The sequence below is a fragment of the Cephus cinctus genome, unplaced genomic scaffold, assembly GCF_000341935.2.
Source record: "Cephus cinctus unplaced genomic scaffold, Ccin1 Ccin1_scaffold1796, whole genome shotgun sequence".
NCBI lineage: Eukaryota > Metazoa > Arthropoda > Insecta > Hymenoptera > Cephidae > Cephus > Cephus cinctus.
Window position 1 is genome coordinate 129,365 of NW_014334004.1, and position 19,268 is coordinate 148,632.

The following is a 19,268-nucleotide window of genomic DNA, read 5'->3' on the forward strand; positions in this document are numbered from 1 at the left end:
CGCGAGGGGGGGGGGGCGGAAGAATTACGGCCGGTAATAATAACGAAGACTAATTATTTTGTTTCATTACTCAATTATTATGAAATTCCTTCGGATCGAGATTAATTCTTGAGCCTGGCATAAAGGCAGCCTCGTTATTCTAGCCTTGCTCTATCGACCAATTCCAGACTTCAGACTGCGCAGACGAGGTGCGGAAGGCCGGTAGATTTTCACTGGCATGAACGAACAGTGTCTCTTGGCTGTCGGACTGTCACGACCGGTAATGCTTTCGGGAAGGAGCGAATGAATAACGTTAAACAAAATTGAAAAGAAACGCCGGGTAATGCAAACTCTTGGCTTAGGTTCTAACGATGCTCGAAAGCTTCATCGCTGCCACCCTCGTGCAGTAAAGTCCTGAAAATTAAACTTACCAACGTAACGCTGTCATTGTATCGAGACTGGCGGAATCGTAATGCTCGGACTTGGTATCAGTCAACAACTAAGAGCGAAAGGAATCTTGAAATTTCGAATCGTGTGCCCTTTTTGAAAAGAAAAAAAAAAAACACCCCTATAAAAGAACTGGGATTTACGTAAAGGGAAATCATTCCATCTCATTCCAGTGTAGCTTCGATAGGAGGGAGCCTATGACCTAGCCACTCCTATAGGCTCTGCTATCCTATATTCTACAGGGCTATCTGAGTAAACGAAGCTTCCAGCCAAGCTTCCACCGAGAACGACATTGTTCTCGATCGAAATCGCTATTTTGCGAGGAACTTGGAGTGAATGGGATTATGATTATGGCTTTATTACATTGACGCAGAGCCTCGTGGCATTTGCAAGTCTGACCCGCTCGTTAGAACGACATCGTTAAAATAGTAATAAGTTTCTCGCTGAGGTTCACAAAAAAAAAGGGAGCTCGAACCGTCGCGCGTGAAAAGAAAAGCAAGGCGAATACTCCGGGAAAAATTAATTACACCGGGTAACCAGGTACGGGGCGATAGAACGCAAACATTAATGACTCGGATGTAAACATAATTGTTGTTCATTTGTGAGAGTGAAAATTGTTTGCGTTAACGTTTTCGTGCAATTTATCAAATAAACTTTACCTCCCACGCGCCAGTAATAATGCACGTTTTATCCGGTATCGTAAATTTACCTATATTATTAATTATTTCGCGGATGGTGGCTTCCTTGGTGTAGGGGAGGGAGCCGTCTGCGCCCAAGAAATTCAGCGAAGCTCTAACCACGGTGAATAGGTTATTGGCCAAGATGAGAACAAGGACCAAGTAAGACGGGAAAGGAAAGAAAATGATGTTTGGAGCACGAGCCAGGTTATTTCGAGGCTCGTGGAACACGAGAGGCAAAAGAGAAAATATTTTACGAGTGCAGCTTTACTGTCGGTATATTATCATGGAAGGCTGTTGTGTGGCGCAAAGACAAGCCATACTTTACGTCGCGTCCATTTCTCACGTTCCACCCATATTCCTCGTTCTCCCTGCTCTCCATTCCGGAGCAACGAGTTACGTCGACGGCCGTACCGAAGAAGGACCTGTGCAACGATACTGCTCCTTGCCAAGATTAGAATCCTTACATTTTTTCTCGATCTGTTCCCTGTCCCTTTTTTTCACTCTCCTCGGCAGGCCTCCACATTTTTTGGACCACGTCAAAGATTTTCAAGGATCGTTTTCTAGCAGCCCTCCGTCGTTTTGTCCAGTCTCGATGACTGGTCGAAAGATTTGATGGAATTTGAGAACGCGAGGCACAGCGGTGCGAGTGAGACTCGAACGAAATCAAGTTGAAAAAAAAAAAGAAAAAAAAAAGAAACGAGCGCGTCGATATCTCCCTGCGAGTTCTTCACTGGTTAAGTGTTTTTTCCGCAAGGGGTTAATGCGGCAAAGAGGAACGCGATTGCGCGGCTCACGGATTTCATTCCGCTCTATACCTTCTAGACACGCGAAAGTACCGCTCACGTTCGTCGATACTTGTTCACCTTTTGTTCGGTGACCTGAACACCCTCCGATCAAATGAAATGTTTCGTTGCTCACCTGTCCTCGTAATCTCATTCTTGACTCAACTATTTTTATCATCTCGCGAAACCTTATCCCTAACCTCCCGTTAACAACGGCGGCTACGACGAGGATGATGAAAGTTCGATCACTCCTTCTGCTCCATGAGATCAGAGGCTATCTTCAGGAATGCGGCTAATGTTGAATAATTCTCCAAGAGAATTTTCAACATTGCACTTGCGCGGGATTTCTGATGATAACGGAGTTATAGTATTTTTTTTTAATCATGGAAAATACCGAAATGAATAAATCTAAATTTAAATTGAATGGGATTGACGTGCTTTCTAGGATACTACACTTTACTGTTTCAACAATGAGAGTTTCCTTTGGCTATAGACATATCCTTTCTCGATTCTTCCTGATGGACTTTCATAGTTTTACTTTGACACACCGCGATGGCTTGTGATTGCGGGTTAATGGATGTACGACGTATCTTAACAGGGTTACAATCAGGATACGAGTTTAATATTCATTCATTTTGATATTCAGAAAATTAAAATCCACGTACCATAAATACAATGAGTCTCAATAGGCCATTAATTCACATTTGGCACGCCTTCGTAAACTGATAACGAGCTCGTTTTTATCAGTTCTTCCAATTTCTGTATTTCCCTATACGCTGCGTCAGTTAGTTTCTTGGGCAACTGTATCCCAGTTCGATTGCATACGATTAAGTTAACATTGGTACTAGCGTATTTTATCGTCCTACGTATAATGCATTACTTGCCGGAATAAAATGAGCACGTTGGTCCCGTTGGTGTTGGCTCGCAGCTCCAGGATTATTGAATTTCGATAATCGGAAGTGAAAATACGCTCGCGCGATTCCGGCTAAGGCGAATAATTCATAAGTTGCATGCTACCCCGCGGTTCAACCGGGACCTAATCTCCGGGCTGCATCGGATCGTAGAGCTCTCTTTGCACTCGACTACTTTTAGCGTTAGCGAATCTCTGTGTGTATGCAAAGAGAACTCGGTAAACTTTACGTAGAAGCTTTATTTTTCCAATTTTTTTAACTCCACTGTCAGCCTCAAAAGAACCTCTGTCTCAAATCCCTCGCCTTTTACTCTTTTACCAAATTTTACCGGATCTCATTTTAGTCACACGCGTTACCGAAATGTCCTCTTGGACAATTTTCACTATTCTGGTCTCATCCTACTTCTCTGATTTTTTCTATCCCCTGCCTTTGTATTTTGTCAGGCTGTGACTTTGAAATACGTATTCCTCTGCGATCACTAACGTCTCGACAAACAACAATCATCCCGGAGTTCAGCTCGACTCCCGAGCAATATTCGTAGAGCCAGAGTAATTTCATCGAAGCCTGAAAGACGGGAGGAGATGAGGACCCTGCACAGAAAACATGATCTTTCGCATCTGCACAACTTGCTTCGAATCTGCAATATTTTCTATCCGTCACGCCAGTTCAAGTCAGACTCCTCGACGTTTCAGTCGACGACGACTTGCGTTCGAGGCATGAAAATGAGTTTCACGCATTCGCCACTTGTACCGCCTTACGAGGATCCTCGCGTCGCCGGTAAACACATTACGAAATAACCCAGCAGAGAATGACCAGCGAGAATCGAACGGATTCGCAATTTTCCCAGAAGGAAAACACGCTCGTAGATTTTCTTTATCTCGAAGAAACAACTTTTATTTTCCTTCCTCCCCCTATGTCACAATTCAGGCAAACGACCACCGAGAGCTCTTTCGACCTCCTTTTTTTTCTTCCTCCTTTAGCTTCGCTCCTCTCCCTCACCCATCAAGATACACACTAATATACATACTCGAATGCGTGAACCACGCATGTGTCACATTGCAAAGATGAAAAAGAGAGAAACTGGGTTCCAGCTTAATTGAGATTCCGCGACTTAACGCCGATTCACCCTTGAAGCGTGTCCTGGCTAACGCAAGCAGGTAATTTTAAACGTGGCAAATGCATCGACGAAAATGCATTACTTGATGAGAATGCAACGGTGACTCCTTTCAAGCACAGCTTAAACGGTACCAGCATTGCCAAGTAATCGCTATCACTGGAAACTCCAAATGACACCTATAGCTACCTTTGGTAATCATCCCGGGTCCTTAGAAGTTAGTTGAGATGCTCGTAGTGTACATGCATAACTTTCATCAAAACGATTGAACGTATCTAGAAATTAAACCCCAAACAGTAGCAGTCATTGAAAGGTTCAACCGCAGATAAGCACGGAGGACGTTTAATTTCTTCGCAGTGATTACAGGTCAATATTCGACCAGTCATTGAACATTTTCATTGGACTAATGTTACGTCATGAGCGATTATTCTACCAACCACAAATTACGTGATAGCCATTAATCCGCACACTAATCATTTCGTCTGCGGTGAACACATTGACTGTGAATCTGACAATGTCTGTGCCGTTTATTTGCAAAGGGATGACGAGCCGCGCTCCAGTACGTTTGCCCATGAATGTTCATTACATGTATTTATGTAGATTCATAATTAAAATGGAAAAGCGCATCGCAATAAAGTTTTCGTTCAATTTGCAGCTTTGTTTGTCAAGTTTAAACACTGCGCCGCAGCAGCCTTACGTTTAAGTCACTTTATACCCAACTTGTGCTGCGATACACGACAATATGCGTTAACCCTGTAGAACGAAATCATGAAGACACACTACTGTAGAATTGTTGATGAATAAATATTGCTTATGAAAGGATCCCACTATGTGGATATACAGTTGGATAGAAGAACATTGGATATTGAAATAATGGGATATTACGATAGAATGCAATCTACCAATCGCTTACCACTCTAACCCAGCATCGAGAATAAATCGTGATACCGAGTACACTCGATATGGAAAATATGATACGCCGATCAAGGCACACGCTACTACACGGTCTATCTCTATCGGGGAATTGGTTTATTGTTTATACAGATTGTATGCTTACAAGGACAATTTTACTTCCTCCAGGTGGATTTTAATTCAAGGGGAAAAAAAAAAGTAAAAAAAACACTTAATAGAAAGCGATTGTAAAAAAAAAGGGAGGAAGAGAGAGAACGAGAGAGATACAAGGGCACCATGCCAGAATTACGGTTAAGAAGGGAACTGGAGGACCGCAACCGGTGGAACGCGAAATCTTCGGATTAAATTTAAACCCGGCTTTCCGAGCTGTATAAAAGTTGATTAAATAAGGACAATCTCACACAAGATCCTCCTACTTCTATATGTATATGAGAGTCATACGTAAAGGGAGCTACTTACTCGAGACCAGTCCCGTAAAATATAAAACATTTCGGGGCTATTCATCTAAGACTTTTTATTTCCTTGTACTAAAATTGCTCGGTTTTTTCATTGCTCGTCAGACTGATTGCTCCATATTAGGACTAAAACCGGAGCGTGAATTTGGTCATGTTAGTTATTTTTTCTTTCTTTTTTACGTGTCTATAGTTCATAAAATTCCAGGAGAGCAATTAGCGACAGGTTCCTTTGGTCACAATTATAATTATACCGGCAGCGCGCAAGTTGAACCAGGACGAAACTTCTTACTCGAAAGTACTAGGGGTTGAAGGCGCCTTGTGTTATTGTTGGACTCGTAAAGTTGTAAATTAGTGTAAAATATGAGACAGAAGTTTAAAGTGCAGAAAGAACTTTTTTTTCGAGAAATGAATACAATGGCTCTCGCATCCGCGTACCGCATTCTATCTTTCGTTCTTAGGTCATTAAGTTAGGTTAGGTTCGCATGGGATTTAATTTAAGATTGTCATGTATAAAAAAACACGCAATCCACCAAACGTATGAAAATTGGGCGGTAACTGTGACGCGGAAAAGGAGGCCTTGTGCCACAAATGAAAAACAAAGAAAAGCGAGAAAAGAGATAGGGAGGACGAATGAGGAAAAGGTGTCGGGTCGGTGGGGTAAAAAAGAATGATGAAGACGAAGAAGAGGAATCTCGTAGCCAAGGAAATGTGTGGCTCCTGGAATTGACTCTTCCCATTGTGCCAGACTTGTGGGAACGGATGCGGTGAAACTCCGAAAAGGAAATTCCACCAACTGGGAAGAATGCCTAACGACCAGAAGATGAACCAGGCTGCTGATAAGAAAATATCTTGGAAAAAAAAGCGGCGTAGAGTGGCGAGTCTAGCCAGGACAAAACCCGAGATGGAAAGAGGAAGGGAAAAGATTTGAAGAAGAAAGGGGCAAATAGGGGAAACGAGCTTGTCGAGCTTTATCAGCCGTTTACGATTTCTTTGAGTCACCGCAAAAGTCTTGTCTTCCCAAGCTGTCTGGTAATTTGCGCTTCCTGTTGGTCGTTGCTTGCCAGCCTACTTTCCGAGCTGCAACCCAGATCTGACAACGCTCTCGCGCATTGCTACCTTCCATCCTATCCTCCTTCGTTTTGCTGACTGGTTTTCGATTCTGGCAAGTTATTCGATATTCCTTCTATGTTTCGCTCCTTTTTTTTTTACAATCCTCTCGACTGTACTTTTCCTAATCGCCCATAAACGTTCCCGTCCGGAACGTTTTCGATCATTGTTCATATGAAATACCGAACATCGGGGAAAAATAATGGAAAGCCCTTTATCTTCGAAAGTGGTAAATGCCAGAGAACGTATAAACTGTGACGAAGATTAAGGAAGAGAGGATAAGAGAGAAACGATAAAACAAAACTCGTTGAATCGGCTTCACGTTGCTTCGGTCTTTTTCTAATAATTATCAAGTTGCCCGCTCGACTTTCAGCGAGCATTCCGCGATAATGCCATGGAACAAAAGATATACCACCGAAGCCATTAATCGTTACAAGAGCAACGAAAACAAAGGGTAGACATCGCGATCGATTTCTCATGACAGTTGCGCAAAATCCGATTGTGTCTCTGTGGCACCCGACAATTAGCAACAATTTCCGTCAATGCCTAGTCTCCTTAAAACTGCCCCTTGAACGCCGGATTCTCGTCTCTCCCGTGTTTCTCTTCCTTCTCCTACTCGTCAGGCCCACGCACATCCGCACACCCCTTTCAAATATCCGACAGTCGAAAATATCGAAATCGAAATCGTCTGTCGCGAGGGTCGCGAGTCTCCTGAAAAAACACAATATCAAAAGTAAATCAATAGAAAATCTTTATCCCCCAGCCATCCTTCTCTTTGACGGGTATTAACTAAATCATGGATATTGCACGTTCGCGTCTAATAATGCAAGATCATGTTTAATACTAGAGCGAATTGATCCTGCTCAGAGAATATACGTGCAGGCGCATAGCTTTCGTTTCAGCTCACAGCCTTCACGGTGAACTGCCGTGCTTTATTTTAATATGCTTCACGGTGGATTTACCATTATAGACAAGAATTCTCCTCGTAAAGTCAATATACGTCTCTAGACCCTATCGTGTATCGCAGCCAAGACTAGTTATATAAATAATGAGCCTCGGAAAATCTGCTTGATCGAATTTAATTGCAAATAAAAAGAAAAGATTGGCGTTGCTACGAGCGACGAGATTTCCTCTGTCGATTCGCTCGTATTTTTCTTTTTCATCCTTCTCTCGCTTTCTCTTTACAGTTTTCCCGAAAAAAAAAAAAGTAGATAGACGCGAAACGCCTCGGGCACAGGCAGCGCTGATATTTTCCATTTTGTTCTTTGCTCCTTCCCAACTCGGAGAAATCGTGACACCGCGTATCGACTTGCGAGTAAGACGCCACTCTGGCTCGAGATCCAACGTGCCGACTCTGTGCTACTGCTTTTTTTTTCCCTTATTTCCAGCGGCCGGAGTCGATTTTACACTCAATGCGGATGGCCAATATTAGTTGGGAACACAATAAACATAATAAATTGCCCGAGAGAAGTAATAAAAACTTAGATGAGATGGGATCGCCTGCCGCGAGTCACGGCTCCTCTCCCGGGAACGAGCTGATAAAAAGAATTTGAATCGGATAAGCAATACCGAGGGCCCCTTTTCTTTCGACAGATCTTACTTCGTTTCCTTCGGTCTTTTCTTCGTAGCGATTCTTGCTTATACTATGTAATGTATGCATAGATACTTGAGCCTATAGCTCCTTTTATGCATTCGCAGTCGTGCTATTAGGTTAAACGTAATCAGCTGGCCTAATCGTATTGCCCAAAGAAGAACGAAGCAGTGTTTATCGTCCGTAAGTTTTAGGAAGGTGCAATTAAACTTTATACCGAGACAGGATGAAAAAAAAAGAAGGAAAAAAATAAGGGGGAAATTGAAAGAAACAAAGTAATGCAGGGAGAAAGGAAAACTTTGAGGTCGCTTCCTTTCGTCGAGTTTTCAACGAAGCTTTTTCAGCGTTCGAGCTAATATCTTGGGAAAAGTTTACCCACTAGCCCACTCTCCCGTGTCGCAGCAAACGACAAAGTGTCCTTTAGTCATTTTACTCCTATAATACACTCGAAAGAGGAACGCGTATGGTATACCTGAATGTATCCCAGCCAGGGATCGCTTAGATGAGCACTTTGCGTTCAGGTTAACGTAAAACATTGGGACGGGTTGAGCTCTTTTGAGCTTGCACGGCAGTGTTCGCTGATGGGTTTAAGATGTAAGCAGAGCCCAGGCTGCCGAAGAAAATGGTGAAACTTTGGAGCCATAGCAACTTCCCACGTTCGATTCTCCTACCGGCGAAGAACAAATAGAGAAGTGAAAAACCTCTTGCTTGATATTCCATTCGCGCTCGATGGAATACCCGCGAAGCGCGTGCCCCTCGCGATGTCGTCCTTAAGCGAAAAGGGAGCAAATTCAAAAGAACTGGCAACTTTTTTTTCGAAAGCAAACGTCTCACGGGCGCATCTGTTGGCACGAGTCCCACGAGTGCTTCCGTGAGTGTAGAAATTTTATTTACAGCTGTGCCGAAATTCCGTGCGGATTCCGAAAAGAGCAAACAAGAGACCGAGAGAGAGAGAGAGAGAGAGAGAGAAGAAAGAAGAAGAAGAAAAACAGTGTTTATTATACTGAGGTCTCTGCCTCGTTAGTAGTAGTAGAGAGAGAGAGAGAGAGAGAGAGATATGTCAAGAATTTTCATACGTAACCTAAGAACAGTCGGAGTCAGCATCTCCTTATGCAAACTTTCGTTCAAAGATCGTGCGACACTGCATGGTTTTAGGTCTCGATCGAAACCTTCCAGTGAGATTGCATAATGGCGTTCAAGAAGGCTACAGATTGTAGAGTGCAGATACTATCGTCAAGTCGTATCGTGTAACGTAATTTACGTGGGTACGGGCTATAAGGTGAAATAGTGCAAGGTTCTTTATTTAGGTCGAACGTCAACACGGTATACGATCTCGGATGAATATGCTTTGTGGACAGTTCACAAATAGCGACTGAAACCACAAAGGCAGCATGGGGCGCGCGACGTTGTACGGGAAATGAGAGAAGCATCACCAGTCAAAGAAAGCCGATACACGATGAGCTACTGATATATTACACCCACGAGCTTACACATCTGCATGAACATTCGGCCGCGTACGTGACTTCAAAACGTGAGGTTATTGCGTTCACATAGAAAAACAGTCCAGCCGACCGAATAACGTAAGACGAAAAAAACATATCTTCACGCCTTTTACCTCGGAAAGCTAACCTCCCGTGTGAATCCTCCTTCTGCTATGCCTTTACCTAGGAGTATCAAAGCTCATCCTGCGTGAAATAAGGGACGATGCGGTTTAAGTGTTTTCGGGGTGAGACATCCGCATCCCCCTTCTGTGTAACGTGCGACGTAGCTGACCGTTATTGCAATGCTAATGCGTCTTAAAGCTTGTCGCACGAGGCGCCCAAACCCGCTGGCTCCACAGTGCTTGACTCCATGTCGAAAGGGTTGGGCTGACGGAGACTCTGTTTATGGCGACGGGAGAGATGGGGAATGGCGAGGAGAAGGTATGGCAAGGTTATCTATCGTGATAGCTATTGCACAAAGGCCGCAGCACGCTTCCCGGTTATTTCGGTCAATCCTTGAAGAGAGGAGGCCGCCCGGAAAATATTCGCATCGATCTACCTGCTGACCTCACGTAACCCAGCAGATGCGATGCAGGATGTGCTATGTACGTGGGGCTGCTTCAAAGTGCTCTTTCGAGATGCGAGGAGCAGGTCAACCGCATTGCTTTTCCCATTAAAGAAAGGGACGACTAAGGTCACTCCTAAATACCTTTTTTCTACCTAAGAATCTATACCTCATTGCAGCTGACAATTTAGCAGACGATCTTGACGCAATAATAAAGAAATTAATTTTTTTTTGTACAAACAAGCAATTCTTACGAGATGCTCGATTAGGTAAAATGGATCGTTCATTTCTTGTGTTACAGAGCCAACAACCGAGATCGTTGGTGGACCCGACCATTACATCGATCGTGGAAGTACGATCAATCTCACGTGCATCGTACTGCACAGTCCGGAGCCGCCGGCATACATATTCTGGGATCACAATGATGCGGTAAGCTAACGATAAGCTGGACTTTAGAAAATTATCCGAGAAGCGGTTAAGTAACGATTGGCTCTAAGAACTGCAGCTATGAATCAGATTGGTTATCGGGAGTATGAATATATTCATTTCATTCGTGGGTAATACTCACGCACTCCTTTCGACTGATGTATCAGTTGAGGGCGAAGAGTAATGTTACTCTTTCTACATACGTATATACCCGAGTGGTTCCTGATACTCTCACTGATATGGTTACTGAGTGGCTAGCAGCTACTCTAACTGCCGACTGTCATACAAGAATGCGAGATAGTCGGAAATGTTTCCGGGGCCAGAATTACAAGCGGCATTTGCATTTGGCAAACTAGGCCAAACGATTTAGTTCTTCGTTTGATTCTGTTCGCGTCAGGGTCTAATGGCAAAGGTAGGATTGGTACACCTTAGTTTGACTCGTATTATGTTTTCCGCTGGAAAAGGGAAATCTTTATGTTTTTTTGTTTATCGAAAATCGGGTTTACCAGCCCGCTCGCTGCATAGACTAGCACGATGCTCTTTTTTATTCTTTTCTTTGTTTTCCGCTTTCCCCCAACCTCCCTGCTTCTGCTGCACCTATTCCTTGGGTTCCTACATTGGTACTGCAGATTCCAAGTCTAATTAAATATCGATATAAAAATTCAAATGCGGAGAGGAAAACGTAAATCTTGGAAAATTCGTCCCATCTAAGTGGAAGGGTCATATTGATCGTAAGTTATTTTTATACACATTCGACCATGTATTCGTGATACATTAAAATTAATACCCTCTCGTGCTGGTCGCGTTATATAGATAAGAGGAGTTCTTTATTCTATAGGCTTCGCAGGTGCACCCTAGAGCTACTGTAATCGTAATTGGCTCTTACATAAATCAGACGACAGTGCGACAACCACCTGTACCTTGGTTTTTTTTTTTTTTTTTTTTTTTTTTTTTTTTTTTTTTTTTTTTTTTTTTTTTTTTTTTTTTTTTTTTTTTTTTTTTTTCATGATACTCGCAAACCTCTCTCTGACCCTATTGTGTGAGGTAACGGGTTAGAAAGACGGGCTTCGGTCAATTTCGAAAGTAGAGAAAAAACCGGGAAGCACCCTAAGCGAACTAGGAGTCCGAGAAAAAATGATGAGGTAGATCCGCGAATGATCAATCAAAAGTATTCCTAAAAGTATAGCCCACGTTATTCTCGCATACTACGGGAATAATTATCGGAAATAGTAAAAAAAAAAGTATAACTTGCATTTACGAATATAGCATCAAGCCTAGAAAGTCCACGAGTTCCTTGTTTTCGGAGTCCGAGTCGTTTATCCTCATAATTGATCAGCAATGCAAGCTGTACTTTTGCTATTCCCGAAAAGCGTGCCCGTAATATGCGAGAGTACCATTGGTTATACTTCTGTGTATACTTTTGAATGATCAACTTTGCAAGTAAGAAAAAGTATATGACATACGTAAAGCGAAATTGAGATCGGGTAATTTCATTTCGGGATGTGCGTCCGCACGAACGTGTGTATACCTGAGTACGTGCGGGTGTGTGGTGTTGCACGTGGCGATGCCGATAATTCTGATAACACGATATCGATTGAAGCTTCTGATCTTGCATCAGCTACTGATCCAGGTATTGATGCACCGACGCATCTATAGACCGATGCAGAACATACGAGAATCCAAAGATGCTCTAAAAAGGAAATCCGTATTCTATAGGAGGATTCTTAAGACCTGCTATAAGGATAAGGTAGCTACTACGCTCAAAATCTCGTAAGCACCACTGGGAAAGCTTTCCGGAAGCTGGTGCTCCTTGATATTCGGAGCACGAGTCCACCGGCAAGGATCTTCAAACTCGTGAAATCGAAGAGGAATTTCCTCTGGCTGCCAGAAAAGTTCCGGCAGCAGACTGATTTCGGTCAGAAGGTAGTAGTGGGTTATAGGTTGGAGGTCGTAGTTAACAGTCTTCTTCGTGGCTCGTGAAAAAGAAGTAGGTGGGTAGATGGGAAGTAGAAGAGAGAGAGAGAGAGAGGATTTCAGTTGCTGGGTGGGATTGGTGGGATCGGTGGGATCGCTTGTGGAACGCGACAGTGGGCAACCCTGACTAGAAAGGGTTGCTTGTGGCTGACTTTGATCGTTCGCAAAGCAACAAGCCACCACCGAGCGATGTTATCTCATAGAACCCATGCGATTACAGCATTACGACCCTTCTGGCTTGGTTAATCTCGGTAGACCCGGTGGCGAGTCGCTGACCAGGAAAAATATAAAATTCAATGTAGTCCAAAACGAATCCTACTTACACGATCGTCCTGCTCTTTATTTCCCGCTGAACCCCAGGTAAGACGATTTCCCGGCGAAATTGGGTAGAAAAGCCAATTATAGGATTTTTAAGAAAAATCATTTCGCGGCTTATTTATATTGCACTTTTGGAAAATGGCCAAGTGAGAGAGACATTGCGAGTATCGCGAGCAGTCTGCCAAATTGGCCCCTGGTAAAATTATATCTTGGTAGAGGAAGGGTATACACAGTCGAGTGATGAGGTTAGATGTTCACTGCGGTTTCCAGTTTCCGGTAGTGTTGTCGCGGCTGCCATTCGTGTGGAAACGTGACATTCCTCTCCTCGGTTTCCAGCCGGAGGGCAGTTTACATTGGAGAAGCTTGTCGCCTGCATCCAGCTTGTATCGACATAAGTAAATGGAGGACTTTACGCAACGAGAGCTGCCAATGTGTGCGGAATAGGAAAACGTCTCTATAGAGGACGAAGGTACCGGGAGAAACCTTTGGCTAACCGCTGCTATGTTTGACCACCCCATTCAAATGTTAGCCGAATCTCTGGAGTTTTACAAATGTTTGATGTTTGACGACGATTTCGATAGCGTAACCCGAGCATGCCGGAAGATCCATTTATCTACATGTGTCACGTATATCGCGTTGCTGAATTTTAATTTCCTGTGATGTAATGCTACCATGGCCATAAGGTCATGGCCTCGCAAACATCCCTTAAATATTCGAAAACCAACTGAACAATCACTGATATCCATAATATTATGTATTAATAAGAAACGCATGAAAGTCACTAGAAATTCGAGATGAGTGGAGATTTTCATTGGAATTTTTATGAGGCTCAAAGAGAGAAGGATGGTAGATACTATGAAGCCATTCCGGGTAATCCTCTAGTGGTTGTAAATGCATTCGATTTGCAAGTTAAAAAAGTGGAGATTTACGAACACCAGAGTACATAACTACATCGAGAAGATAGATAAAATTCCGGAAAACTCTCGGTCGACAAACACTTGACGCATTCGACGTTCGGCGAATCGCAAGGCACGATTGATATTACGAGACCTCTGCTGCGTCCGGTGCAAATTAAAATGCACCTGCGGAAGGAACGCGCGGTTCAAGGAATAGCGAAGACATCCGTTTCCTTCGATCTGAAAATTCGCCCAGGATCGACGCTCGTGCCAACCCAACCAGGAAAGCTTTTTGGTCTAACATCTGGAAATGAATTTAGCAATCCAAATGAGTGCGCCTAGGGAGTTCAGGAAGGTGTAGGTACCTCCAGGATGGAGCTAGTGGCGATGGTGGATCCTCCCCCGTATGGGTGGAAGGGTCGCGCAATGAGATGGAGATAGAAGAGGTTCTGCCAGTACCCAGACGTAGACTGATAACGGTGGTTTCGACCAGGAAAACCATTTCAAGGGACGTCGTCCTAACTACCTTATTCCTTCCCACTTAATATTCCTTGTCTTCCAAGATTTCCCATTGGCTCGTTGCTATACTCCTACCTTCATCAGTCCTTCTCGTGTCATGTTCTGTCTGGCCTCTTTTTCTTGCCTCTATATTCTCCGATATAGCTTCCACCTTGTGAAAATATTAGTCAGCAAAGGTTTCACTCGAAGATGCACGGAATTATAGATGAGCTGAAGAATTTCGTTGGCCAGTCAGAAGATACACGTATAACGTATGGATGCTACTACTATGGAAAAATGATACAAGTTCGATGCTTGGATATTCACTTGGACGTGAGCTAAGAATGTTATCTGATAAGAAACGATGATCAAGTGAGATTAAGTCATCCTGGATCACGGCGCTCCAGGCTATTCTCCGATAACATTTTTCACGACGTCAAGTGCAATTTGTCTGCGAAGGAAAATATACAACTGATTTTTACATGTGTCTATCGGGGGAGCCTGCATTTCTTTGCGTTTAGGTAATATTAAAAAAAAGATTCATCCGTTACGAACGGCACTGAAATATCTATACGTGTTCGTAGCTCGCGTAAAAAAGAGAAATCCACACTTTCAGGAAAACTTTCCGCGCTACGTACTGACACTACGAACAGAAACGTCACGCCGGCTGTTTTTCAATTGAAATGGGAATTATTTATGAAACCGCTAAAGCATTGCTAAACTTTTCACGTGAAATTAATTAGGGATCTCTTCGCGTTTCAACGTTGGCTTGAAATAAGCTGTCGCTCGACGAGAGTCGACGGTACGACTGCAGAATCACCGTCAGACCGGTTGGTATTCCTCAAGGGGACCTGGGTGTTGGTAGCTGGTGGCTCCTGGCGCACGTAAAATACTAATTACTCTCTATTAATCTTCCTCGGATAATTTGAGACAGCAGCCATCAAAGAGAATCGCGGTCAAGAGTAGCGAGTCAGGTTGACGAGTGGTGACGTTAGATTTTTCTTAATTTATTTTTTTTTTTCTTCGTCTTCTTCGATTACCCCCCTCCCTCGCCCCTCGCCCCTTGACCCACTGTCGTCTCTCGCGCATTCCAGTCTCGCCGTTTTTTTTAATACATACATTTCCTCAAACGTAGAAACCCATCAGGACGACTTACTCGCGTCACACCGATCGACTCCAAACTACCGCGATCCTTCGGTTTTATCGTCTCTACGACGATAAAGCCAAGAGGATCAATAACTTCAGGCCAATTTCCCAATGAGTGTCTCGCTCGACGATTTTCCCAATCCTTATCTCTGCAAACGACTGAGGTGCGCGCGCTCGATATTTCTTGCAGATAATCAGCTACGACTCGACCAGAGGTGACGTCTCTGTCGTCACGGAAAAGGGCGACAGTACCACGAGCTCTCTATTGGTCCAGCAGGCGAAACCATCGGATTCTGGACGCTACACGTGCAACCCCAGCAACGCCCAGCCAAAATCCATTACCGTTCACGTACTCAATGGTGAGTGACTCGATGGTGTACTCGATCGCGTATCGACTATAGACATATGTGTTGCGCTACTCTGAGGACCCCGCTCGTACTTCGGAAAATTTAAGTGATGTCCTTTGTTTCAGGAGAGTATCCTGCGGCAATGCAGCACGGCGGTCAGGCCAAGCAACCTAGGCTGTACTCGCTTCTACTCTGCCTCTGTCTGCTACTTTACTAATTCGGCTTGAAGTAGCCTCGGTCGTGGATCTCAGGCTCTTACGCAACTCTAATTGCTGTTTGTGCAACTGGACCAGGTCTCTTGACAAAGCGAATCGAAATCTCTTAAAAACTAAGGCGAATCAAATCTCCCTCGTCGTTGTTGTCGTCATAGAACGTTACGACTCACTTTTCGTTTTTCTTTCTCCTTTACGCACTGTACTCCACTTTTTCATTTTTCCACTTTTTTTCTCTCTTTCTCTCTCCTGATGACGTGTATAAATTTATTGACAAGGCTGGACGAACGAGATGAATTACAATGTAAAAGTTGAAAGCAGGTCTTTCTTCGCACGGTAATTCTTAATGAAGCTAAGAAACATTACGTATAAGAGAGACAGAGGGGGAGAGAGAGTGAGAGGAGAATCAAGGAAACACGTAATAAAACTATAAGGACTCACGAGTCCTTCCAAAAAACGATGCGTGTATCGCTTCGATAATGGACGTCGCTTTAATCCAGTTAATCTCGATGTTTTTCGGTGTCAGATGCAATGTTTAACATAAGCCGTTCGACTATTTCGCACGTGCATCAATGAAATTGTGTCTAGAATTGTGTCTGTTGTGTCAGAGTGCTGGATAAAATTTCATCTGTTTATTTAGAAGTTTTCGATGGTAAAATGCTCACGGCGTCTCGTAACGAATCGTATCGTATCGGAAGAAGGAATTCTTCGATAAACACATGAATAACCCAGGATTGGTTTAGCGCCAGAAATCGATCACTGCGATTGTCCTTTACTTTCTTGACGTTATCGCATGTATACGTGCGTTTCAATGACGTAAAATGACAGGAATAGCGCGTCAGCGTCGCCCCGTCCAGCCCTCGTGCCCCCAATTCTCATTCATATCCCCACGTGGCCGGGAACTTGTATGGCGATGAAATTCCTTCCAATTTTCATCCACCTTTATTCTTCGGCGCGACTATCCTGGACATTTGATACGTTCGTGACTCGACACTACGAGGAGAAACTTCTTCCAAGTCAGCATGGAAGTTTTGCAACGTCTCCTTTATTCTAAGCCTCATGCACATGGAGCAGCAGGCACGTTTCTCCCGTACGAGATACATTTTCCAGCTTGATAAAATAATGCGAAAAACTTGATAATCTTAAACCTCATCCAAAGTCCTCGATATTTCAATCGGACCGCGTTACTCTGATTTTCTCACGGAATGTAAATACCAATTTCGAAGTGATATCGGGAGTCGAACTTTCTTGATAAATTGCCAAGTCGCTGTACAGGTCGCTAAGAACCGCTACGGGGCACAATCTCCAGTAACTCCGCTTCAAGACCTATTACTTTGGTTAGGAGTTCGCCTGCAAACGCTAAACGTATCCTACACAAACCGTTTCCGTGCGAATTATCGGCCAAATCAATTCCACCCGCATAAACGATTCTGTCGCTAAAGGCGATCCTCCAACTTTCCCAGCAGATCCGCCAAAGCGACGATACGTTTTCCAAACACACAACATATCACCAAGAGGAATGCAATTACTCGACACGAAGCCCCGATATGTAAATACGGCATCTCCTCGTATGAAACTTTTTTCAAAAAATATTTCATCTTACCAAGAGTAACGCTCAAGATTCTTCTTCGTCTTGGCATTCTACGAGCTTCGCTCGTCCACAGAAACGCACACGAGTTCGTTAGGACGTGCTTGAAATAATCGTCCCGCCGGAAATTGGTTACTTTTCAATAGTGGCAGTCTCGTGTAAGCTCATCCCTTGAGGCAGGCGGGTGACTAAGGGGGAGGGCTGAAGATCGATAGGATATATCTTTGAGGGGGTTGACGAGAGCAATTTCATAGCGGAAGGACCGGAAAGAAGTAAAAACCGGATAGCACAAGTGGAGATCGGACAAAACAGCAGAGAATAGCAGCTGCACGTGACACGATTATCCCTTGACAAATTACCGTCGATACATCCTTATCGTCGGTTATTAGCTTAAAATACAGTCATGCGCGCTTTCGTGAAAACGTCGTACGTCGCGACCTTAACTTTTTCTACGACTTTTAACGCGTTTTATGTACGAACTGCCTATTGAAAAGTGATCGAGTTTTTAAGTGAGATTCGCGTTTATGCCTCTGCCTCCCCTCTTCCCTTTCATCTCTTTTCTATCGGTACCTGCCGAACCTATAATATGTCCCAGCCTAACCTCACCCTAATTCTTCTCGATACTATCCATGATTCTGTACGATCGACACACGTGCGCACCCCGTCACTAAAAGATGCATTGTGTAGGTGACATATAAACACTGTAAAAATAAAGTGGCGTCTTGCGAAACGAGCAGCGATAAAGGAGATTCCTTTTCCGAAATATCCAGCTTTGCGACGGAAGCTTCTAAACGATAATACTGACAATTATAAAGGCGAATTGAAGCGAAAGATAAAAATTACAAAAAAAAAAACAGAAAATAAAAAATATAAAGAGGAGCGAGTGAAATCTACTTCTTGAATGTAAATATGTATTTAAATGCGACTTAGTTGTAATTAGTTGTTCTCGACAATATAATGATAATGACATTGTATTAATATTACACTGTGGTTCTTTTTTATATAATATATATTTTGACCAACTCGTCGACGGTGCGTGTGATCGCCGGATGATAATGTAACGGGACACGCGTTATGTGCAGCGTTGTCGAACATTACAGTGTGTGATATTGCATACTAAAATTTAAATGGGAAGCTACGTTAAAATGCACAGGATGATGAGTAAATTAAAAAAATACCAGCATCTACTTGTTGCTGTATTATCAACCGGTTATACATATTATACAATAGGTAATGTTCTAATGTGACTACCGGTTCAGAGAAACGTGTGCTGTCAATCAAATATCACAATCAAGATTCGCAGACTGACGACTCGACAGAGAAACTTCAAGCGCTGAAATTGGCAAGATATGTTATTTAACGTTAGTGAAGAACAATAGACAAATGGATACGGGTGCGAAATTTATAACGTAAATACTGCAAAGTATCGTAACTGCGACTAACGGGGAAAAAAATGTGACTTGCAGCAAAAATTGGCAAACACTAGTCAAATGTTTTTACGGCGTTACGTTATCGGATAAATTGAGAAATTTGATTGGCAGCGTCACGTATGATATATGATAAATGTGTATTTGGTACTGCGAGTGGAAAGTCAGTTTGAAGTGATAGCAAAAATCCATTTGACGAATGTTTGACAAGCACATGGAAAATGTATAACTGCAAGCTGAACTATAATGTGAAAGAAGTGGGTAAACGGTAGAAAATGCCGAAACCAAGATCTTCGTTGACAAAAGAGATTAGTGAAGCTCAGCTCAATGTTCGTGAATTGCTCATAGAAACTGTTTGCCAAAACGGTCCATGAGGAAATAACCACTCCCCCCCCCCCCCCAAAAAAAAAAA

At 43.3% G+C, this 19,268-nt stretch overlaps 1 protein-coding gene across 5 annotated transcripts in view; it reads left to right on the plus strand.

Annotated features, from left to right (window-relative positions):
- The window catches only part of LOC107273700 (zwei Ig domain protein zig-8), a 148,379-nt gene extending 129,126 nt beyond the window's left edge, over positions 1-19,253 (plus strand). For 4 of the 5 annotated variants that reach the window (XM_015752156.2, XM_025091056.1, XM_025091058.1 and 1 more), the window contains 3 exons: positions 10,326-10,453; positions 15,473-15,641; positions 15,755-19,253. In XM_015752156.2, the coding sequence (XP_015607642.1) occupies positions 10,326-10,453; positions 15,473-15,641; positions 15,755-15,846 (389 nt within the window). In that variant the 3' untranslated portion in view covers positions 15,847-19,253. The remainder of the gene's footprint in view (positions 1-10,325; positions 10,454-15,472; positions 15,642-15,754) is intronic. The other variant, XM_025091057.1, reaches the window with a different exon arrangement.
- The last annotated feature ends 15 nt before the right edge of the window (positions 19,254-19,268 follow it).